Below are 26,344 nucleotides of genomic sequence, written 5' to 3'. Positions count from 1 at the left end.
AAACTGTCCTTGTAAATTCCTTCAGCAAATTATCTGAATTTTTAATCTTGTTACAGCAGTGTGTTTTGGGTGCACATCAGTAAGTATTTAACAGAAAGTCAGCCAGACAACAGGCAAGGTAATGATGGCTCATAGCTACATGTACTCGGACGGTCGGGAGAGCCTCACCAACATCAAGTTCAAAATCAACAGTAGTAGTCAGTTCTCTGCACTTCTACCTGTTACTGTCTCATTACAGCAGAGAGGATCATCGGATGTAACCTGCCATCACTTCAACAGATCTACACCAGCAGGGTGAGGAAGCGGGCTGGCAAGATTACATCTGACCCCTCACATCCTGGACACCTCCTCTTCCAGACACTCCCCTCTGGTAGAAGACTGCGGTCCATCAGAACCAGCACAACACGTCATGCTAACAGCTTCTTCCCCAGAGCTGTAGCGCTCCTCAACCACAGTGGACACCTCCCACTGTAAACCTCAAAACATACAACTGATCTGTACCAAACTGGACTGAACAGCTATTTTGCACTCTGCCTGTTTGCACTATGACTATTTGCACACCTGTACAGATGTTCTTTTCTGTAAATATATTTTCAGCTCTTTATTACCTTTAGTCCTTTTTACTTTTTTAATTTATCCCCTACCCTATTTATTGTTTAGTGTAATTTTCCTTTAGTTTAAGACTGTGTTCTGTGTTTTTTTGTTACTTGTCATACGTGTTGCTCTCACCAAGACAAATTCCTTGTATGTGTAACATACTTGGTGAAATAAAGAGATTCTGATTCTGATTCTGAATAACTCAGTTATACCTGCACAGTACTGTCCAACATCTATCTGTGGACATGTTTCCATGATGTTTAGATGTGCAAAATACCACATAATATAATGCGTTTTATTTTTTACTGGTATCAGTAGCAGTGCTAACCTGGGACAATGCTAACAATGCTAACCTTGGACATATTTAGATTAGATTTACCTTAAAAAAAACTTTGGTAAAGGATTGTCAAAACAGTCGTGGTAAACTTCAAAGTCTTCAGCGAATTATTGAAATGTTTGACTGGAAGTAATGAACATTCATAAACGAAAGTCAACCAGACAACAGACAAGGTAACGATAGCTCATAGCTGCATGTTTTGGTTATAGCCACTTACAGTCGTATGACCTACTGGCAATACATATTAGAAACATACAGTAAATGCTACCCATTATAAAATCATAAACTGATGATGACAAAATCCCAATCTGAGGAAACCTTCGCTAAATTTTATAGAAAGTGTTTTGTAATAAAATCGCATACAGAGCCTTTAAATGTTAATATTGTCCTTATACACCTACAGTTAAGGAAGAACCCACAATATCCACCCACAATCCAAACAAAGCTAACTCTGGTGGATCCTTTATCCAGAAAGGAAGCATGGTCTCTGTCTTCGTTTTAGCAAGAACCATGATCCATGATCCATCTCGTCTGAAGTTGTTTCCAAATGATTGAGGTTTTAATGACACGACTAGACCCATAAACGTATTATTAGAAAGGTCTGAGGAGAACCGTTAGGATTTCTTTTGTGAAGTAATTAGGTTGGAGGCCAGAGCCCATCGTCTCTTCAGAGCTGAGACTGTGTGGATGTAAAGCAGTGCATTATGTAAGATATGTAAATGATTAAGTTAGAAATTGCTTTAGACCAAAGTGGAACGTAAGCAATTGTTCAAAAGGCAGGAAAAAGGACAAAGTGTTTAATGTTCTACTACTAAGATGTTAACATGCTAATTAGGGTTTGGAAGTATAGGCTTGAGACATTTCTCCACATATGAGCAGAAATTGTGTCATAAGGGGGGAAGTAAGAAACTGGACTACTAGAACCCATCTCATTCTGAACCCATCATCTAGTAAAAGTGATGTTCCTACAGTAAGATTATCTTTTCAATAAACAACATAAGTAGAAGAACATTAGCAGCAGCTCCAGATCTACTGGAATCCTGAAAATCCTGGGCCTGGAGAACCTCCTGCGTTCTATTTGATTTTGTATGAGCATTGCTGTGACGATTTGATGGCATTCTATGACAAGAGTGTTAGTAAAGTCAGGATGGTGGATGATCACCACCCTACCTCATCCCAAAAGTACTGGATGGAGCACCGCCATCATCATTCTAGAGAACACAGTTCTTCCACTGCTCCACAGCTCAATGCTGGGGGGCTTTATACCCCTCTAGCCCACGCCTGGCATGAGGCAGCATGGTGCCAATAGGGTCATGATGTTTATCTGCTCTAGAGAGTCCTATTCTATTGGCAGGACTTCTCTACATGGACTGGACAAGCGGTGTGCGGTATCAAAGCAATGGGTGCAACTTAAAGTAGCTGAATGCATTCATTAGAAGGGGTGTCCACATACATTTGGACATGTGTAAATAGAGGCAGGTTATATATATATATATATATATATAGTGGATGTAACAGGATGACAAACAGTTAAGAGGTGTGTCCCAATACTTTTGTCGATATATACTTTGTATTAGCGAATGCTGGTAATAAATGAATCCAGTGTATGCAGTATATGAGCAGAAGTGGTTTAGTGGTGTAGTGTGGAGTTCAGCAGAGGCCCCTGGAGCTGTGCGGCAAATCAAAATTCTGAAATTAAATGCGTGTGACCACCTGACGACAAAGTAAATATTAATGACTGAAATGGAACTGAGGAGAACGTCTGTCCCTGTCCTCACTGATAGACTGCAGTAAAAGTGTAAGTGTTAACAGTAGCACTGTATTTGGTAAGTGATGTTTTATGGGTGATGAAGAAACTCTTAACAAAGCATCAGTAACATCAACAGCAGATCAGTGCAGTAACCCTAACCCTGTCTGTTAACCTCAACCCAAAACCTAACCCCAACCTGGCCCTCGTCCTAATCCAAAATGTAACCTTAACCTCAACCTAAAACCTAACCCTAACTCAAACCCTCATCCTGGTCCTAATCCTAACCTTAACCTCACCCCAAAACCTCATCCTAACCCTCATTTTGGCCCAATCCTAACCTCAACACCAACACCAAAACCTAATCCTAACCCTCATCCTGGTCCTAACCCTAACCTTAACCTCACTCCAAAACCGCATCCTAACCCTCATTCTGGCCCAATCCTAACCTTAATCTCAACCCAAAACCTAATCCTAACCTCAACACCAAAACTTCATCCCAACCCTCATTCTGGCCCTAATCCTAACTTTAACCATACCACAAAAACCTAATCCTAACCCTCATTATGGCCCTAATCCTAACCTTATCCTCACCCCAAAACCTAATCCTAACCTCAACCTCTACACCAAAACCTAATCCTAACCCTCATTCTGGCCCAATCCTAACCTCAACCTCTACACCAAAACCTAATCCTAACCTCAACCTCTACACCAAAACCTAATCCTAACCTCAACCTCAACACTAAAACCTAATCCTAACCTCAACCTCAACACCAAAACCTAATCCTAACCCTCATTCTGGCCCAATCCTAACCTCAACCTCTACACCAAAACCTAATCCTAACCTCAACCTCTACACCAAAACCTAATCCTAACCTCAACCTCAACACTAAAACCTAATCCTAACCTCAACCTCAACACCAAAACCTAATCCTAACCCTCATTCTGGCCCTAATCCTAACATTATCCTCACCCCAAAACCTAACCCCAACCATCATCCTGGCCCTAATCCTAACCTTAATCTCAACACAAAACCTAATCCTAAACCTCATTCTGGCCCCAACCCTAACCTTAACCCAAAACCTAATCCTAACTCTAACCCTCATTCTGGTCCTAACCGTAGCCTTAACCTCACCCTAAAACCTAATCATAACCCCTTATTCTGGCCCTAATCCTAACCTCCACCTCAACCCAAAACCTAATCCTAACCCCTTATTCTGGCCCTAATCCTAACCTCCACCTCAACCCAAAACCTAATCCTAACCCCTTATTCTGGCCCTAATCCTAACCTTAATCTCAACCCAAAACCTAATCCTAACCATCATTCTGGCCCTAATCCTAACCTCTAACTTAATCTCTACTAAATGCTCCATCAGATGCTACTCCATCACTGAGACGTTGCTGAGATGTTGCTGAGACGTTGCTGAGATGTTGTTCTGCTGTTCTGCCTCTCTCTCTTTCTCATTTTGTTTATTATTATTATGATCCGGGTCGACCTGAGGAGGACGGGTTCCTCATTTGAGTCTTGGTTCCTCTTAAGGTTTCGTCCTCTCGACCTGAGGGAGTTTTTGCTTGCCACTGTTGCCACTGGCTACAGTCATTCCAGTAGCATATCCTTTATTTCAGCGGTTTTCCAACATAACGCCCCGTACAGCACTTCACAGATATTACTGGTTGAGGCATTTGGATGTTATGATGGCAGACCTGGTCCGACCTGACTGCTGAGGTCCCCTGTACCTGCGTCAGACCAGCTGCCATCCATCAGACTCCCCTGCCACTCGTTTCAGACTAGCTGCCCATGCTCCTGCCACTGCTACCTGCCTAATAGCTATGTTCAAATTGACATGGACTCTCTTAACTATCTGCCATTGTTATTATTATTATTACCACCATTATATTAGTTATACTATATTATGATTATTATTATAATATATAATATTAATATACTATATTATATTATTATATTATGATATTAAGATTATTTTGCACACCTGAGCAGTAGAACAGTGTTATTTGGTGGTTCGTTGACTTTTATTAATAATTTAGTTCAGATCAGAGAAGAATGGGTTCATTATTTGAGTGCTGGTACCAGAGGGAACTTTTCCTTTCCACTGTTGGCTCAGACCCGGCTCGGACCCGGATCTCTGTAAAGCTGCTTTGTGACAACATTCGCAGTAAAAAGCCTAAAGTGGCGCTGGATCCTTACTTACAGTCATTCCAGTAGAATATCCTTCATTTCAGCGGTTTTCCAACATAACGCCCCGTACAGCACTTCACAGATATTACTGGTTGAGGCATTTGGATGTTATGAGTACAGCACTGATTCATTACTAATTCATCAGCATTTGCAGTGTGAAGGATGAAGCATGAGAGTCTGCTTAAGTCAGAAAAACAGTGTTCATTACAATCATGCAGAGAATTTCAGAAATAGTTTATTAATTCATGGCTAAATCCCCAAGAGCTAATTGGGAACGCAGTGAGAGGCGAGCGAAAATACAGTACAACACTTCATAAAAGCATACAGTGCACTTAGCCCTGTGCAACCCCTTCTGTCCCCTGTCCGCCAACAAGCCCCCCCCCCAGTTACCTAATGTACAGATAAGTCAGATGAACAGTGCAGAAGGCTGTTCTTCAGCTTATCTGATTTATGTAAAAACGTTACATCACATTATTCAAGCAATATACAGGACGGGTCGAGTGAGTGTACATGAAACCCCTTATAAAAGAGTGTGCTGGACCCGTGTAATGTCCTAATGTCCAGTGTAAAGTCACGTAGGGCGTCGTTAGACCTGTGTTTATATGTCAGATCATCAATAGATAAATAAACAGATTCCAGACTCTAAACACTGTAAAGTCTGGACCATGCCATCGGCATCATATACCGTCTCCGAGTTGATGGCTGCCCACTTTTCGGGCCCGACCTGTTGAAAGACTGACTGCTGAGGTCCCCTGTACCTGCGTCAGACCAGCTGCCACTCACCAGACTCCCCTACCACTCGTTTCAGACTAGCTGCCCATGCTCCTGCCACTGCTACCTGCCTAACAGCTATGTTCAAATTGACATGGACTCTCTTAACTATCTGCCATTGTTATTATTACCACCATTATATTAGTTATACTATATTATGATTATTATTATAATATATAATATTAATATACTATATTATATTATTATATTATGATATTAAGATTATTTTGCACACCTGAGCAGTAGAAGAGTCTTATTTGGTGGGTCGTAGATGTTTATTAATAATTTAGCTCAGATCAGAGAAGAATGGGTTCCTCATTTGAGTCCTGGTTCCTCTCAAGGTTTCGTCCTCCAGCTCTGAGGGACTTTCTCTTTGCCACTGTGGTCTTTGGCTGCTCGCTGGGGGTCTTTTAGGTCTTGTTGATCTTGTTGACTGAAGAGAGTGGGGAGAACTCTGAGCTGGGAGAACTTTGGGCTGGAGTTCAGGTGGCTTTGTGGTGATTGTGGTGGGAAGCCAGTCCTCCCTCTCTAGTAGGTGGAGCCAGGAATGAGAGATAGCAGAAGGTAACGGGGTGGTGGAGTGTTGCGAAGACCTGTCAAAGACACGTAGACAAGGTAGAGATGGTATTTATAGAACATTAGATTTGGAGGAAGGACTTCGGGCATGTTCCTCCTCACACAAATAAATATAAATAGCATCACTAATTAGTATGAAATGAAGATGGAACCCTTTAGGTTCTATTTTATGTAAAAAGGTACTATAGAACCATCTACAAAAGAGTTTTCAAGAATGCAAAGAACCAGTTATGCATTTATACAGTATTTTGAGTTCTATTAGGAACTTCTGCCTTCACTAATGAGTGTTTCACCTTTCAAAAACCCATTATGAAGGCTTTATACCAATTTAAGGGTTCTTCCTATAACGTTTACATTATGTAACCTTCACATTAAGGTTCTTTTTACCATTAAAATGTTCCTCAACTCAAAAAACTCAATAATCAAAACTGTTCTCTAAGTTTAAATGCCAACGTTAGCAGCAGATCCTTTAAGTACTGCATATTATGAGGTGGGCGGGGCCTCCATGACCCTAAAGCCGGTTCACTGGTTGTTCTTCCTTGGAGCACTTCTGGTAGGTGCGTAGGTGGTTTGATATACAGACTCTACGGTCCAGGGAAGAAGGAAGGCTTTCTGCTAGATTTTGGAGGAGCATTGCTGTGAGGATTGGATTGGATTGAGCGTTAGTGAGGTCAGAATGTTGGATGATCACCCCCCCCCCCCCCCCCCCTCAACCTCATCTTTCTAAGCCTAACACTAATCACAGCCTTCCCTAATGCTTTTGTTTTCACCCTTGAAGAACCCATTGTTGAACCCTCATATACTGCTCAATAGGTCTGATCAATTCAAGGGTTCTTCCTGGAACATATACGTTATGTTCAATCTTTACGTTAAGGTTCTTTACAGCATTACAATGATGCTCAAACTCACAGATCTCACTGATAAAAATGATTCTCTAAAGAACCTTCCACTGGATGTTTGTTCTGGAAGTGGTTCTGCTACACCATCAGCAAATACATAGTTCAGAAAAGAGGGTATTTGAGTTGGAACAACCGTGGAACCATTTCAGTGCTTTCTTTGTATATGAAGAACCACTGAAGCACATACATGGTCCTGTGAGTTATCATATATCAGTTCTAGATAAAAATCACTGGCTTCACTAAAAAAAAAAAAGAATAATAAAAAAAATATATATATATATGTATATAAATTAAAATCACTGGCTTCACTAAAAAAATAGAATAAAATAAATATATAAAAATTAAAATTAAAATCACTGGCTTCACTAAAAATATTGAAAAAAGAAGGTATATTGAATCACAAAGATCCCTTTTTGTTGTCCTTATTGTTGTACAGAATATAATACACAAATATTAACACATTAATCTGAATTATATACACCGATCAGCCATAACATGAAAACCACCCACCTAATTTCGTGTACATCCTCTTTGTTCCGCCAAAACAGCTCTGACCCGTCAAGGCATGGACCCCACAAGACCTCAGAAGATGTCCTATGGTATCTAGACAACCTTCAGATGTTAGCAGCAGATCATTTAAGTTCTGCAAGTTGTGAGGTGCGTGAGGCCTCCTTGACCACCAATAAACCTTGGGTGCTCATGACCCTGTCACTGGTTCACCGGTTGTCCTTCCTTGGAGCACTTCTGGTAGGTACTGACCACTGCTTTCCAGGAACACCTCACAAAACCTGCCTGATGTTTTGTGGATGTTCTGACCCAGTCGTCTATCTAGAACATCACAGTTCGGCCTGTTGTCAGAGTGTCTCAGATTCTTGGCTGGCCCATTTTTCCTGCTTCAGCACCTCCCTCGATCATCTTCAGGTGCCCTAGTTACCAGATAATCAATGTTATTTACTTCACTGGTGGTTTTAATGTTTTGGCTGATACGGGTTTATAAGTACTAAGACACTGCTGTGGGGGAGGGAGCTACATAATACTGCAACAGATGAGGGCTCATGCCAGTATAAAGACTAAGCTATGAGCTTAAGATATAAGCTCAGGCTCAAGGTTACTGAATTTAAAGTAGTGAAAAATATCTAAACAAGTAAAACATAGAATAAAAAGAGAATAAAATCTATAAAATCTTATTTAATAACAATAACTGCTGTGGTGGGGACTTAAAAGGTCATGCAAACCAAAGGTGAGGCCAGGTTTAAAGAACAGAGAACAAGGTAATTTAGGTCACGGGTCTGAGAACTGCACTGATGAGCTTCTTCTGATGAATAATGAATGAGAGCAAGAAAGCTTTTGCCTTGGTCAAAACATAACGAACGTGGATGTTTGAGGAGTGAAAGCAAACCACAAAGATATCTGGTATCTATCTGATAAAACTCACCTTGGCAGGAATAATTACCAGAAGTAATCAATGATTCTCATAACAATACTATAAATAAAGCTATGGCTAAGCTAAAGTTGTGGCTCAACTTTTTCCATCAAATTGTTTATATAACAGCCTGTTCTGTTGTAAGGCCAAATCATAAAACTGTTTGTAAAACTGTTGTAGTTGTAAATCTGCAAGCCAAGCAACATACCTTCAATTTAAATCATCAGGGCTCAACGTACAATACTGAATTAACACATTCTATGGTGCCTTTAAAGGTGTTCCCCAGGGGTCAATGCGTGGACCTCTCCTTTTATGCTGTTTAATTGTTGCCCCTCAGCCACCACTGTTATTCACAGTGCTTCAAAGCTCTGGAACTCTTCACTGATAGATATCCTTCAGGCAACCCTTAATTAGCAGCTTTCAAAAGCTATTAAACAAATTTTAATTTGATATATATTTAGTTTTATTCATGATATATCTCATTAATACCTATTTTGTGATCTATTTAATTTAATTTCCTGTTTTTCTATTTCATATTTTATTAATAATATTTGTTTTACTACTATTACTACTGCTTTGTGATGACATCTATTGTAAAAAAAAAAAGTGCTATATAAATACATTTGAATTGAATTCTAATTTTTCCTCTTTTAGATTTCTATAAAGTTTTACATTTTGTCTTGCGGTGTTACTGTTTATATATTTTCATACCTTATGTTGTGAAACACTTTGAGCTGCAATAAGGTGCATGGAAATTGTACTTCTACTTCTTCTTCTTCTTCTTCTTCTTCTTCTTATTATTATTAGGCAATGCAAGGCAAATTTGAACAGTACGTTTCAAACACAGTGGCAATCCAAAGTGTTTTAAATGAGCACAGAAAAAATACAAATACACAAAAATTAAATATATAAATAGAAATATGTATAAAAGGTGCTATATAAATACACTTACATGGCATTGCGCAATAATAATAATATGAATCAAATCAAATCAAGTTTATTGTCATGTTGTCACATTACAAAGGTGTAAAAGTCAAAAATTCACTTGTTGATTGTCCCACAAATTTAGAAAATAGAACTACTGAATATTTACACATACTATACATATATACACACTATATACACTCTCTATTTACAATATTACACTGCGTTTAAACAGTTTAAATGTACAGGTTTTATATAATCTGAAATGTTTACAATATTTACAAAAAAGTATTAAGTTAAAGAAGTAAAATCGTATTTTATTTTATATATATATATATATATATATATATATACACAGAGGAGGAAATAAGAGTATTTGACCCACTGACTTTAAAAGTTTTAATACAAAAAAATAAATGAAACATCAATTTTATGCCAGCTTTATTTTAACAGTGACACATAGAATATCAAAAGAAAATCTGAGAAAATTACATGAAATGAAAAATAAAAATTAACTTGAATTTCATTGAAGGAAATAAGTATTTGACCCCCTAGTAAAACATCATTTAACACATTTAAACCCTTGGCAAGCACAGCAGTCAGACAGGTGTCTCTCATGCAGGTTACGACTTCACTGAGATTAGGGTGTGTCAGTGGTCTGTGGGAGCCAACATTAGTTATGGTTTTTAGGGGATCAAATACTTAGTTCCCTCAATGAAATGCAAATTATTTTTTATTTAAATATTATTACATTTTCTAGACTTTCTTTTTGATATCCCATCTCTCACTGTTAAAATGAAGCTACCATAAAAATCATAGACTGTTTAATCATTCGTCAGAGTACAAACTTTCTAAATCAGTGGGGGATCAAATACTTATTTCCTCCACTGGATAAACATAATAAACCTTGTGCATTACTATCACACATCACCCAGACATTAAGACTTCCTTGGATGTGGTGTGTCGTCTGTAAATCCATGTCTGCAGCTCACAATTTCTGTGTGCTGTTTGATTGTACCCTCCGTTTTCAACCCATAATAAAACACCTTTGAAAAGTTTTTATCTTTCATCCACCTCCACAACACCACCCGTCTCAGTCCTTTCACTCTTTGTCAGCCATGAAAGCAGCTGAAACATTTATTCACGCTTTCATAACATTCAATCCAGACTATACGTCTAGACTGCTGCTTTATTGGCAATTTTCTTTGCCCAAGCCACTGAGTTCCTGCACTCCGATATCACTCAGCTAATCATACATTGTTCTAACAAGAGCGGAAAGTCTCATGTTTGATCTATAATGAATCAGATGGGAACCTTTTTTTGAAGTGGAGTTAGACAGTCCAATTAGCCCATGGGACAACAAGCCAATTCCAAACCCAGCTGCTTTGATTAAAGCTGTGTTCACTCAGGAGCAATGATGGCCCTGATTTTACATCTCCCACAGAGCAGGAGTCTAGAGGAAAAGTGTCCTGACCACCACTTGCCCCTCCATCAAAACCCATAAAACCGCATAACATCCATATTCAAATATTAAGCATATCCTGGCTGTTATAGTGATTTTACCAAAACCTGGTTTAGGGGGACTTAAATGATACCTTAACCTGCGTAAAATCAGTATTTCTAAATAATTAATGAATAAATAAATAAAATATTTCGTAAATAAATAATTTGTAAGTTCACTAAATCTGTAAATTTATATGTTCAGTCCGAACTTGGCATACGTTTTTAATGAGTATCCCCCACAATCTCCCCTGCCCCTGCCCTTCCTGTGCTCAAGCATCAGCAACGCCCCCTGTTGCTGATTGGATAGAATAGCAATTAGCACCTGAGCACCTTTCTTTGTTTCTAATGTACAGATCAAGCAAGCAAACAGGCCGGCAAACTAGCGAACTGTGAGGAAACACTCACTGAAGTTTCGTCAATTAAAATCACATACAGAGCCTTTAATCTGATTTTTGCTGCATGCTGATTTTCCCTACGGAATGCCACTGGAGCCTCTGAATTATTATGAGGTTGTTAAAAATTATAAAATCTAATAAATGTACAAGGAAACCAGGGCGAGATACCAGCAGCAGGGATTGCCGGATACACAGTGCATCCTCTCCTGGATGTTCAGTGTTTTCCTTATTTAAGCTTTAAGCACTAGTTCTGTAGGAGTCTACTACATTGGCCTGGACCACATTTTAATAACAGCCCATGTAAAACAAACTATGCTGTTTAGATAGTGGTCTTAGACTAATGCTGAATCACTGGGGTGCATATAAACATAGTTACTGCCTTCCTACAGTTTTCCTACAGGCAGCTTTTCAAAAGACGTGCTCCTCTGTAATTCCGAAGTGACAGAACCCCGACTGTAATGATCCAGATTTCAGACGTAGATCTTCAGAAAGCCTAATGCTCAGTGATTAATGAAGCACTCAGCTATATGCTGTGTGTTTTAATGCATGTAGGCTATGCAAACAGTCCAGGCAGTGTAATCTTGGGCCTTAATGCACGCAGCCTGACACTTCAAACCATCTGCTGATTTTAACCTTTACCCATAAGGCATGATCTCCTCTAATCCACACAGCAGTGGAACAGGCCATTTCTGTCAGCTGTTGAAGGTTAGAAGTGCATGTCATCTTATTCTGTTATTTATTTACAAATGGGGATAAAAAAGCATAAATCATTTATTTATTTTATAATTTATAAATAAAAAAGTTTTCTAAAAGCCAAACTGGTCTATAGAGTTCATGTGGGTCAAGCTTTCAACTTATACATTATTTGGTAATGGGACAGTTTAAATAGTTAATAGAAATATTCAGGCTGCATATTCATGTCTCAGCAGGATGCAAATGTGTGTCGGATTTGCTGTTTATTCCCCCCAAAAATCTTCTCTCTTCTTCAAAACAGAAGTGAGGTCAAAGACATGCCAGCTTCACGCAGGGCCGCCCTCCCTGGACCCTGCATTACAGTTCTGCACTGTTTAAAACAACAGAGAACAGAAAGGCAGAACCCAATTCACAACATTCATATGAACAAACAGATCTTTCTAGCATTTACAGCCTTATACTGAGAATAATAATCAGATGTGTGTTATGAAACGGGCCTACAATATTGGCGGACGATGCTGGAAGCCGTTGTAAAATTAAGCATCAGAACACGAGAGGATAATTATTACTAACACAAAGTGCTGAGAAGATTCTGAAGCAGCCTAATAGCACTCAAATCTCTGGATCACAGCAGTGAGTGTTCTTCTCTGTACAACTCTATATAACATCAGAATAAACCCAAATAAACATAAAGTCAGTGGTCAGTGAGAGTGTCTACCTGTAATTAACTCTATATACCATTAGAAAAAACCCAAACAAATGTAAAGTCAGTGAGAGTGTCTACCTGTAATTAACTCCATATACCATTACAAGAAACCCAAATAAACATAAAGTCAGTGGTCAATGAGAGTGTCTACCTGTGATTAACTCTATATACCATTAGAAAAAACCCAAACAAATGTAAAGTCAGTGAGAGTGTCTACCTGTAATTAACTCCATATACCATTACAAGAAACCCAAATAAACATAAAGTCAGTGGTCAATGAGAGTGTCTACCTGTGATTAACTCTATATACCATTAGAAAAAACCCAAACAAATGTAAAGTCAGTGAGAGTGTCTACCTGTAATTAACTCTATATAACATTAGAACAAACCCAAATAAACATAAAGTCAGTGGTCAGTGAGAGTGTCTACCTGTAATTAACTCTATATAACATTAGAACAAACCCAAATAAACATAAAGTCAGTGGTCAATGAGAGTGTCTACCTGTGATTAACTCTATATACCATTAGAAAAAACCCAAACAAATGTAAAGTCAGTGAGAGTGTCTACCTGTAATTAACTCTATATAACATTAGAACAAACCCAAATAAACATAAAGTCAGTGGTCAGTGAGAGTGTCTACCTGTAATTAACTCTATATAACATTAGAACAAACCCAAATAAACATAAAGTCAGTGGTCAATGAGAGTGTCTACCTGTGATTAACTCTATATACCATTAGAAAAAACCCAAACAAATGTAAAGTCAGTGAGAGTGTCTACCTGTAATTAACTCTATATAACATTAGAACAAACCCAAATAAACATAAAGTCAGTGGTCAGTGAGAGTGTCTACCTGTAATTAACTCTATATAACATTAGAACAAACCCAAATAAACATAAAGTCAGTGGTCAGTGAGAGTGTCTACCTGTAATTAACTCTATATAACATTAGAATAAACCCAAATAAACAAAGTGAGTGGTCAGTGAGAGTGTCTACCTGTAATTATCTCTATATAACATTAGAATAAACCCAAATAAACATAAAGTCAGTGGTCAGTGAGAGTGTCTACCTGTAATTAAATCTATATAACATTAGAATAAATCCAAATAAACATAATGTCAGTGGTCAGTGAGAGTGTCTACCTGTGATTAACTCTATATACCATTAGAAAAAACCCAAACAAATGTAAAGTCAGTGAGAGTGTCTACCTGTAATTAACTCTATATAACATTAGAACAAACCCAAATAAACATAAAGTCAGTGGTCAGTGAGAGTGTCTACCTGTAATTAACTCTATATAACATTAGAACAAACCCAAATAAACATAAAGTCAGTGGTCAGTGAGTGTCTACCTGTAATTAACTCTATATAACATTAGAATAAACCCAAATAAACAAAGTGAGTGGTCAGTGAGAGTGTCTACCTGTAATTATCTCTATATAACATTAGAATAAACCCAAATAAACATAAAGTCAGTGGTCAGTGAGAGTGTCTACCTGTAATTAACTCTATATAACATTAGAATAAACCCAAATAAACAAAGAGAATGGAATGTCTACCTGTAATTAACTCTATATGTGTATTTGTGCAAATCATTGTGAATAAAAACACTGTGCTGTTGATGGAATTATCTTAGACTGTGATGACACTGGAGGAAAGAAGTGTTTATTGCAGTTCTTATAATAATATAAAATATTAAGTTTATTATATTGTTTGAGCCACTGTTCTATAAAAGCAGCGTGTGATTTCACCCTGCTTTCGCTGCTGTTTAATGTAATCTGTATTAACGTCACTGCGGCCGACCTGACGGCCTATTGCGCTCTGTGTTTTCAGCCTCTGCACTGCTGTAATACGTCGGGCTGCAGCACTGACAGGAAGAGAAAGGAACACACAGACTGTTCCCTTTTCTCCCAAACAGCGAGGCCGAGTGAAAAGGCTCTTAATGTGAGGAGAGAGTGTAATTTCTGAGCAGTGTGCTTTTAATGCACTGTGACAGCCTTCATCACACCGAGCAGGGCCCTTATTCACACCGTAAGTCACAGTCTAACACTGGATATGGAAAAAAGCCCTACTGTTAGAATCGACACTGTGATGCCAGCATTCTGAAAAACCCTGCAATAGGACAGGCCCACGGTGTTGTTTGTGGATTGTTCTGCAGCATTTAGACGAGCTCCGAGAGAGAGAGAAGTGTTGTGTAGACAGACTGTATGGTGTGTTATATGGACACATGAGTGAGTTTTACCTCTATGTTGGGTTTATGGTGTTTTTTCATATGTGTCATTATTTTTCAGAGCAGTATGTTATTAGACATTAGAGCTGTGGGCTTTAATTTCACTGTATATCCACCTATAAACTGATTATTAACCCATCTATAATATTATATACCCACTGGACAGAGCACCTGTCTATCACATGGTACCACACACATCCATTCACTCACACTCTTAAAAGGAAAAGTGCTATAAAGGGTTCTATGATCAAAGCTATAGAAAAATATATACTTTAGGTTCTATAGGGTTGATTGAGGAACCTTCATATAAAAGTAAAGGTGTAAAGGTGGCCGATTTCAAGGTTCATTACTTATACACTTGCAGTTACTTTTACAATCATGGTTCTTGATGGAACCAAAAGAAAACCAAAAAAAAAAAAAACAACAACAACATAAAGTCAGTGGTCAGTGAGAGTGTCTACCTGTAATTAACTCTATATAACATTAGAATAAACCCAAATAAACATAAAGTCAGTGGTCAGTGAGAGCGTCTACCTGTAATTAACTCTATATAACATTAGAATAAACCCAAATAAACATAAAGTCAGTGGTCAGTGAGAGTGTCTACCTGTAATTAACTCTATATAACATTAGAATAAACCCAAATAAACATAAAGTCAGTGGTCAGTGAGAGTGTCTACCTGTAATTAACTCTATATAACATTAGAATAAACCCAAATAAACATAAAGTCAGTGGTCAATGAGAGTGTCTACCTGTAATTAAATCTATATAACATTAGAATAAACCCAAATAAACATAGTCACTCGCAGTTACTTTTACAATCATGGTTCTTGACGGAACCAAAAGACTTTCATTTTAAGAGAGCAAAATAACACCAGCTCACCTACGTACGGGTTATTGAGACGTGGGAGGAACCTGGGGAACCTGGGGAACCTGGAAACACCCCCAACAGGCAGGAGGAAACACCAGGCTCCTCATAGACAAAGAGGGGCGAGGCTCAAACTCAGAATCCCAGGAACTGTGTGATCATTCCAATTCCTGAAGGAACAGAAAGTTTTGTAACACCTACAATCATGTGAAAAAATAAGGACGCCCCAAGAAAACCTTTGTCTTTTTTTACATAATCAGCTGGACATTTGATCTGATGTAAGGAAACACACACACATGTATTCCTCCTTCAAATGTATAGAATCAGACTCAGGAGCAGAAGATTAGCTGCAGAAGATCAGAACATGGCTGGAGAGGATTATTCTGGAGGAGTCTGGAGTCTTATTTAAACCTCAGACGTTTAGTCTGGTCTGATCTTGATGGTTGAAGCTGGTGGTGAAGAAGATCACCATCATGGCCAGATCCAGAGAGCTCTCTGATGCCTTCAGGAAGAAGGGTGGAGATGCAGAGTGAGAGTCTGGGAAGGGCTTTAAACAGATCTCAGAACAGTTAGAGATGAGATCAGCCGCTGTTCCACTGTCCACTAAATCATCTACAAGAGGAACAGCTGACCAACATGACCAGGTCAGGACGTCCTAGCAAGTTCAGCCCAAGAGCAGAACCTCAAGATGAGTAAAGAAGCCCCCAACAGTCCTGCAGTCCTACAATGACTTTAAATCACTTATATGAAAAAGTAATTGTCCTTGACCTTGACTGCACAAATTTCTTGGGCACAACAATGTCCAGGGACCTGAAGTGGGATAGGAACGTGGTCTCCACAGCCAAGAGAGTGCAACAAACTGCTGCTGGCTCTAATGGTCCGGTTCTACACACCGGTTGTAGAGTCCTACCTCACATCAACCATAACCACCTGGTTTGGATCGTCCACCTCACAGGAATGAGCCAAACTCCAGCACATAATCAGGACAGCACAGAGGATCATCGGGTGTACTCTGCCAACACTTCAGGTCGTACACAGCTACAGGGTTGGGAAGCGAGCTGCTAAGATTATAGCCGGCCTCTCTCGCTCTGGACATCACCTCGTCCAAGAACTTCCCCAAAGCTGTGGTTCTTATTAACCACAGTGGACACCTTGTACTTCCAACAGAACTTATTCAACTGCTTACTGTGGCCCAGATCAGTGAACCTTCACATACACTCTTAAACATAAAGGTGCTACAAAGGGTTCTTCGAGCAATTCCACAGAAGAACCACGTTTGTAAAATACCTGTGAGTGTAAAGAACCTTTAAACTGGTAAAGAACTTTTACCTGGACTTAAAAGCCTCACTTAAAGAGCCCTTTATAGCACATTTATTTTTTGGGAGTGTACCTGTCCAAATATTTATGTCAGTCCATAAGATGGAAGTGTAAATAATATTAGTATTATTTATGTATAAACAGACCTTGTACATATTTACAAATCCCACAAACCCAAGTCATCACCCCACTTATATGTCCTACACTATATGTCCAAATGTTTGTGGACAGCCCTTCAAATAAATGCATTCAGCTTCTGTAAGTTCTTTAACACCCACAGCTTGTCTAGTACTAGGACTAGGACTCTCTGAAGCACAGGAATACACAGGAAACCAGAAGTTTTGCACCATGCTGCCTAATGCCAGGCGTGGGCTAGAGGGATGTGAAGCCCCCCAGCATTGAGGAGCTTTGGAGCAGTGGAAGAGAACCGTGTTCTCCTGAATGATGGTGGTGGAGCTCCATACGGTACTTTTGGGACAAGATGAGTTGGGGATGTGGGGATGATGAGGTGGGGTGGTGATCATCATCTAACATCCTGACCTCACTAACTAATGCTCTTGTCGCTGAATGCAATCAAATCTTCACAGCAATGCTCCTCCTCCAAAATCTAGTAGAAAGTCTTCTTCTCTGGACAGTAGAGACAGTTACTCCAACAAAAGCAGGAGAAACCTTTTTAATACCCTCCATTTCAGAAGAAACAACGAATGAGCGTTGATGGTGTCCCAATACTTTTGTCCATATAGTGTAGCTGTAGAAAAGCTTTATTGGATCTCTGAGACTTGAAGATGTCATCTAACGACATCTGTCAACTTGGATGATCTTGATCCCTTGATCCCAATCTTGATTGAGGTGGTTTTAGCCCTAGAACAAATATAGGCAGCCACTTAGGGCCTTCATGAGCCAGAGGGGTCATAAAATGTCAAATTTGATATAGTGTACGTATTAGTGTTGAAAAATATGCCATTAAAAATAGCTGTTAATTTTGCCAGTACCATGGTTACTCTCAGTGTCTCAAAATGTCAATGCAGCCCCACCCCAATGTTTATCTGGTTCCAGTGGCTACATCTGATAAGGGGTGGATATCTTAGGCAGTGAGTGAAGAAACAGTCAGTTCTGGAAGGTGATGGAGGTGATGAAGCAGGAAAAATGACAAGCAAAGACACTTTGAGAAGAACCAGACTATGATGTTCTAGACAATGACTGGGTCAGAACATCTCCAGAACATCAGGCAGGTCTTGTGGGGTGTTCCCGGTATGCAGTGGTCAGTACCGGTAATAGGGTCATGGTCGCCCAAGACTTACTGATGCTCATGGAAGATCCAACTCACAACCTACAGGACTACAAAAGGATCTGCTGTTAACGTTGGTCTTGGTGCCAGGCACCACAGGACACCTTCAGAGGTCTTGTGGAGGCCATGCCTTGACGGTTCAGAGCTGTTTTCGGAAAAGCGACGTTTTCTCTTGCCTCTGCCTGAAATCACAAATCCTGGAACGAGGAGGAGAATATTTGATAAAGGTTGATGAAGCCAAGACTCACAGGGTTAAATTCTAGTTAATCTGACTATCTACACTAAGCTTGTTGCTCCATTTACATGTTAGGTAATCATAGAAAGGTCAGGTTGATGATACCAGGCAGAAGAAGGCCTAAATGAATGAATATAGAGCTGTCTAACCTGGGCGTCCTATTCCTGTCTTTTTGCCCAGGGCTCCAAAATCATTAAATCTGCTCCTGTCTCCGGTAAGAAGAAGCGAGTCACCCCAAAGAAGACAAACTACTGCATGCAAAAGAGTGAAGCTACGGCATCTCGGCACTACCTAGCAACACTACTGCTGCCCTAATACATATATTCAGTGTATATACATAGTCATGGCCACAAATCTTGGCACCCGTGCCACAAAAGTGTTGGGACAAAAGTATTGGGACATTCTCTTTTATTGTTTCTTCTGAAGAAATGTGGATTAAAAAGTAATCAGAGTAGACAGAGTAACTGTCTCTACTGTTCAGGTAGGGCTCGATAGGTCAGGATACTGGAGGATGATGATGATGATGATGATCACCACCCCACCTCATCTCATCTCCATTTTCACAACTCATCTCAAAAGTACTGGATGGAGCTTCACCATCCATCATTCCAGAGAACACAGTTCTTCTACTGCTCCATAGCTCAATGCTGGGGGGCTTTATATATATATAGCCCTCTAGCCTGCCTCCATGCCTGCATTAGGCACAGTGCCAGAAGTTCATGTTGATCTGCTCCAGAGAGTCCTATTCTATTGGCAGTACTTCTCTACACGGACTAGACAAGCTGTTAATGTGTATTTGCACATCTTTGTCAGCCATGGAAACAGCTTTAAGTAGCTAAATACATTCATTAAAATGCATTGGTGCAATGATATGGAAATAATGTTTGTTTACACTGTGATGTCAGAACATTATGACCACCTATCCTGTAAGGGGAATAACCACACATGGCACCCTTGGGTTGTTTTGCACTCTGCTACAACCAGCTGGTGTGTTTGCCTGTTTATTACATGCAGTAAACCATGTAACAGGTCAACTGTGATGTTCCGGGCCCAGTTCTTTCCAAACCAGGGGTGGTCATAATGTTCTGATATGACTGCAATAATGGGAGAAGGGTGGCAGAATCTCGGCGAGTGTTACAGAGGACTTCCCATTGAGATAGGGTGGAACTAGCCAAGGGTGGTCATTCCCACTCTTAGGTAGGTGGTCACAATACTATAATATATATATATATATATATATATATAAATAATATTTATACTATGGAGTCCCATTGTAAAGCACTCTCTGTTACATACAAATATATTGTATGTATAAATATATCTATATATATATAGGATATATTTATACATACAATATATTTGTATGTAACAGAGTGCTTTACAATGGGACTCTATACTATAAATATTTTGCACATATTTAATATTTAGCTCATTTTGCCACACCCACTTTCAATAGTTTGTTTCTTCCACTTTTGTGTTAGAATTTCTGGCCATTTCGTATCACATGGTTTATCGTATTCAGAGTGAGTGCAGTCTGAAGTAGCTACCATTGTCCACACCGACCACCATTGTCCACTGCACTAACCTAAGATTCCAACAGGCTACTTAACACGGTTTAGCGCAGAGCTAACCATCCTTCCAGGAGTTTTGTGGGATGCCATAAATGATGTTTGAAGGCGTTAAATTTAGAGCATTCACCCAAACGTATATACGTCTGCTCTCACTGTCTCACCAGAACCTCCTTACCCAGAGAAACAGCTCGGTTATGAGGCTCCGGTGAAGTGGATGCGTCGGATGCTTGGGAACGCTCTTAGGTAGGTTAGCGCATAGGCTAATGTTAGCTTTATCTTCTACAAATTATTGTGAAACCCTCTAATACTGCAGATATTATATAGATATATGTTTATTATCTATATCAACAGATGCCCACTGGATGTTCTACAGAAAATCAATCAAATCTCAACCTTTGCCCATGATGATGGTTTTGTACTCTGCAACAACTGACTGGTGTGCTTGCTTACTGGTATGTGCAGCAAACTCTGCAACGTGGCATCTGGGACATCCCGGGCCTGGGAGTGCATTCCAAACCAGGGGTGCTCATGATATTCTGATATGACTGTGATGGTGGGCGAAGGGTTGTAGCATCTCAGAAACCGTGAACTTTTCAGTGGCCATTGATGCCAGAGGGGAACAATGACAACTAATGAGCGACTAACCTCCATAATGAACCCCCCTCCATCACCCTAATACAGGCCATGCCACTATCACACTGGACGTTCTTCACAAAACAAAGGTGGCCACCCACTTTGTTTAATGGGAAAATAAGGTGGATATCCTATACAGTGTTCTGTGCATTAGTGCTATTCTGCTGTACTTACCTGATTCTCACCACAAGCATAAATTCAATGCATGTATGTCCTGACAGTGTATGCAAATGACATCTACACTGGAACAGAGACTTAGAGAATCATACACCCATGAATTGAAAGGCTGCATATGTGCATGTGCACATTCCTTTATTGTGGTTGCCTGTTTAATTAAGCCCTGGCCTCCTCCCTAGTCTTCCTACCCACTTACTGACTCTAGATCTGGTCCACTAGTAATGCATTACTAACAAGTGTCGGACCTGTTACACATCCCTGATGTATTTGAGCCATTCCTTTTGACTGACCGTGCAGAAATCACAGGGGTAAATTATGGACTTGGCTCATTCCCACCTTTTATGAGACACATAGGCGGTTTACTTGTTGTAATAACACGCAGGAGAGAGAGAGAGAGCGCGAGAGAGAGAGAGTGGAACGAGGAAAAGCCCTCGCTCACAGATGGGCCCTGCTGCCACTGAGTAAATGGAGTTGGGCCCTCTGCTAGGGATTATAAATCTAAACATGAAATTGTCTTACGTAACACATTGTAGTTTCACTACAGACAATTTCGCATCCGTCCAGAGAGGAGCAGCTGTTACATCAGCAGCTCCGGCCTCATGAGCTCCTCACCAGTCCTCGTGTGGAAGTAAAGGCACCCTCTGGGATTACCCCGGCCGCTCCACCCCCACTGCGACACACTTACTGCCAGGCACACACACACACACACACACATACAGAGAGAGATAGGAATCCCACACACACAGCCCAATGAAACCTGTCTGCCGACATGGCCGTTTGGAACACAGCCATATCTGCATGTATTCTCAGAGTAAAGACATTCACCAGATGTTTTTGCAGCTAAAGGTTACAGTTGATCCTGCCAGGTCTCAGCTGGGACAGGGCGTGAAGACCATAAGACCATCAGAGAAGTGTGTGTGTGTGTGTGTGTGTTGGGGGGCTGTCCTGTGGAATTAAAAGACACACTACTGCTGCCTGTTGCTCATGTCGCTCATGGCCAGGGGGCATAAATAAATTACACACATACATTACATCAACTAAATTACATTACTACTCAAATACATGTTCTAGTGCATGCAAAAGTTTGAGCACCCGAGTCAAAGGATGTGGTGTTGATTTTCTGGAAGTTTAATTAAAAAACGAACTAAATAAATTAGTAAATAAATGTAGTAAATAAACTGTGATTGGGTATTACATTTGGAGAAGGGTGGCTCTGTAGCGGATGTGACTTATTTATGCTTACATTTATACTTAAACTTTATACCCCTCTAGCCCAGGCCTGGCATTAGATTCATGGTTATTATGCCAGTGAAGCACCCCAGTTGTTTGGAAGCGGATATTTTAGGATAAAAATGCTACATAATGCTGCTTAAAACCCAGAAGTCTGCACTTCACACACATCCTGACTGCTTGATATAAAATCCAGTGGTTTTTCACTCACTGTCCAAATAATTATGGACCTGACTGTGTTTAAGTTGTTTCAAACAAACCATTTATAAAAAGATAAATAAAATAATAATAATAATAATAATAATAATAAAAAGCTCATAATAGGTCATAATATTCTGATATGACCGTGACGATGGGCAAAGGGTCATAGCATCTCGGAGACCGCAAAACTTCTTGGGATGTTATTGGAGGTACAGAGAATGGACTGTGGTCCCAAGAAAGAACTGTGTGACTGCTTGATATAAAATCCAGGGGTTTTTCACTCACTGTCCAAATAATTATGGACCTGATTGTGTTTAGGTTGTTTCAAACAAACCATTTATAACAACACAAAAGCTAAGTCCCCAAACTTTTGATGTATTCATATTCACATTGGCGCTTTCTTAAGTATGACAGACAGAGGTGATTTGATACGAATGCAATTTTATTAACAATATAAATAAATAAATATTCAGCAAATTAGCAGCCTAACAAACGGCAAGTATAAACGGCGCGACTCGAACGCAGGAAGACTCTGCTTTAAAAGCTGGCATTTACAGCTGAGAGGAAATTACAAAAGTTCAACAAAACTGAAGATTAGAGCTGTTTTTTTTTTTTTTACATTCGCGCATGTTCTTTATTACAAGAGGCGGGGATAAAAAAGGGTTGTAATTAAGTAATGAAACTAATGAATCTAATTTTACACTGTTTACAGTTAAAAATGAAGCCATCTGGTTGCTTAAGTACAAAAATGCAGATTTATGTAAATGTCAGCGCACAAAAACTTTTGAAATATTAGATCTTCCCGCTGTAACTTTTCTGGAGCTGGATTTCACAACTCCTTCATTATACGAGACAAAGTTAAAGAAGAAAAAAAAAGTTTGAGTAATTTAATTGACCTCAATGTTTAAAAAAAAAAGCAGATTTGTGCAAATGGCACGGATAGTTAAAACTCTAGAAACAGTCAACTTCCAAGAACGACTTTTCTGAAGCAGTATATTACAAGCTAAAAAAAGGTCATACTGTTCGACTCCCTCGGTCTGTGCCCGTCTCTGCTATTACAAGCCATTAAAACCTGTACAGAAGCATCTTTCACCTTAATCCTTATCGGTTTCTCCCTCACCGAGTGCTCTGCCGTGGATTGTTAAGAAGGGTAAGCAGCCTGCTGTGTGGTCTTATCATCTCTGTCATGATTGCTGATGATAAGGACAACTGTGATGGTTAGGGGTGCAGCGATACAGTCAGCTTATGAAACGATGTTTGACCTTTTTTGCTCCCAGTTTGGTACTGCCAACCAACCCACCCACCTGTTCGTAGCTCCCCCTAGCACCAGTAATGCCCCCGACACCAGTGTGTGAAACTGGAAAACGCCACAATCACCTCTTTTCCAACAGTGCAGCATCGCCAGGGAAAGCGCCGGGTCCCCAGCTCCACCACACCAGCTAATAGATGCCTGTGCCGGGAGCACCATCTACCCTGGGGTTCCGATCCCCGGCTGCTGACGGCAAGGCTGCATGGCTCAGGAGTCTAACTCGCGACCTGCCAGTACTTCCGTTACTCCCTGATTGGCTACCAGTACCTCAGTTACTCCCTGATTGGCTACCAGTACCTCAGTTACTCCCTGATTGGCTACCAGTACTTCAGTTACTCCCTGATTGGCTATCAGTACCTCAGTTACTCTCTGATTGGCTACCAGTACCTCAGTTACTCTCTGATTGGCTACCAGTACTTCAGTTACTCCCTGATTAGCTATCAGTACTTCAATCAAAGAGTAACCGAAGTACTGCTAGCCAATCAGAGAGACACCAAAGTACTGGTAGCCAATCAGAGAGTAATTAAAGTACTGGTAGTCAATCAGAGAGTAACCAAAGTACTGGTAGCCAATCAGAGAGTAACGAAAGTACCGGTAGCCAATCAGAGAGTATTTAAAGTACCAGTAGCCAATCAGAGAGTAATTAAAGTACCAGTAGCCAATCAGAGAGTAACCAAAGTACTGGCAGCCAATCAGAGAGTAACCAAAGTACTGGCAGCCAATCAGAGAGACACCAAAGTACTGGTAGCCAATCAGAGACTAACGAAAGTACCGGTAGCCAATCAGAGACTAACGAAAGTACCGATAGTCAATCAGAGAGTAACCAAAGTACCGGTAGTCAATCAGAGAGTAACCAAAGTACTGGCAGCCAATTAGAGAGACACCAAAGTACTGGTAGCCAATCAGAGAGTAACCAAAGTACCGGTACCCAATCAAAGAGTAACCAAAGTACTGGTAGCCAATCAGAGAGAAACTAAAATACTGGTGTTGAAAGGTTATAATTTCTGATTAAATAATTAAATAGGTGTTGGTAACCAAGTGTAACTAAGGCGTGGATAGCCAATCAGAGTGTAACTAAAGAGTATGTAGCCAATCAGAGTATAACTGAAGTACATACAGACAATTAGACTCTACCTGAAGAGGAGACAGCCAATCAGAGTGTGACAGAAGCACAGACGGCCAATCAGAATGTAACGGTTGTATGTAGAATGTACCTAAACGTTTAATTAGCCAATCAGAGAGCAACTGAAGTGCATTAGCCAATCAGAGAGTAAGTTCTGTCCTTATCTCTAGGTCTATAGGTAGAGTGTGAGGCTGAAACTGAGCCAAGTACAATCTTTGATTTTCAAAGAAGATGGAATAATTCATGAAGTGTAGGTAGCCAAGTGTACCTGAGGCGTGGATAGCCAATCAGAGTGTAACTAAGGAGTGTGCAGCCAATCAGAGTGGAATTAAAGAGTAGGTTGGCAAGTGTAAAAGTAAATGAGGTGCAGGTGGCCAATTAGACTGTAGCTGAAATGCTGACAGCCAATCAGAGTGTAATGGAAGTGTAGGTTAGTCAATCAGAAATTGTTTCCCCATCATGAAAATAACTCATGGCTGATATCGCCCATTCCTGCCACACCATTGGTCACTTTTTTAATGTCATTTATTGTGCTATACTGTATTGTTACACCCCTAGTGAGGTGGATGATGATGAGGATGATGATGGTGGTAGCGGTGGCGGTGGTGGTGGTGGTGTTTGGGGTGATGTTCAGTGGTGCTGTGAGTGAGTCCCGTTTGGCACAGCTTGCTTGCTCCACCTCCTCTGGCTCAGAAGCTTGCGGCTCCTCTGCACTTTCAAACGCACATCAAACACCTCCTCAATGGCCTTCTTGAAACAGTGGAAGTTGTAGTCAATGAGTCCTGGTGAGAGAGGAGAGGAGAGAGTCGGGTCGGCTTCACAACTCCATAGAAAAGATGTAAACACACGTTTAGAAAACCTGTGTAACCAATAGGAACCAATTAGCATTAATGTAAACATCCATCATCATCATCACCATCATCATCCTCCTCCTCCTGTGGGGAAACTAAAAAGAAGGCCAGAAACGGATTTGAGGAAACACATCTGAAGTCCTACAGTGATGAATAATTTGAGATGATGAGGATGATGATGAGGATGATGATGATATATTTGAAGCTTTAATCAAACATCAAACACTCCTTATAGCAAACTTGCCTCAAGAGCCCTTGAGGACGACTGCTCAGGACAAACACAAGTGAGCAGTTTCTCATTTAACAACATACAATTGTATGCAAAGGTTTGGACAAAAGTATTGGGACACCTGTTCATTCACTGTTCCATTCAAAATCAAGGGTATTATATTAAAATATAATAATAATAAGTAACTGTCTCTACTGTCCAAGGCTGTCGATTGTGGAGGAGCATTGCTGTGAGGGTTTTATTGCATTCAGCGCAACGATGATGTTCAATAATGATGATGATGATGAAGAGCACCACCCCACCTCACCTCAA

At 40.1% G+C, this 26,344-nt stretch overlaps 1 protein-coding gene across 2 annotated transcripts in view; it reads right to left on the bottom strand.

The window, feature by feature from the left end:
• Nucleotides 1–6,023: 6,023 nt before the first annotated feature.
• Nucleotides 6,024–26,344, bottom strand: part of rragd (ras-related GTP binding D) — a 38,804-nt gene continuing 18,483 nt past the window's right edge. The window contains exon 7 of one of the 2 annotated variants that reach the window (XM_072690246.1): nucleotides 6,024–6,242. In XM_072690246.1, the coding sequence (XP_072546347.1) occupies nucleotides 6,178–6,242 (65 nt within the window). In that variant the 3' untranslated portion in view covers nucleotides 6,024–6,177. Of the gene's footprint in view, nucleotides 6,243–24,243; nucleotides 25,735–26,344 lie in introns of those variants that run through there. The other variant, XM_072690245.1, reaches the window with a different exon arrangement.

Source organism: Salminus brasiliensis, chromosome 10, assembly GCF_030463535.1.
Source record: "Salminus brasiliensis chromosome 10, fSalBra1.hap2, whole genome shotgun sequence".
Classification (NCBI taxonomy): Eukaryota; Metazoa; Chordata; class Actinopteri; order Characiformes; family Bryconidae; genus Salminus; species Salminus brasiliensis.
Note: the sequence above shows the minus strand (reverse complement) of the source record. Positions and strands in the feature narration are given on the sequence as shown.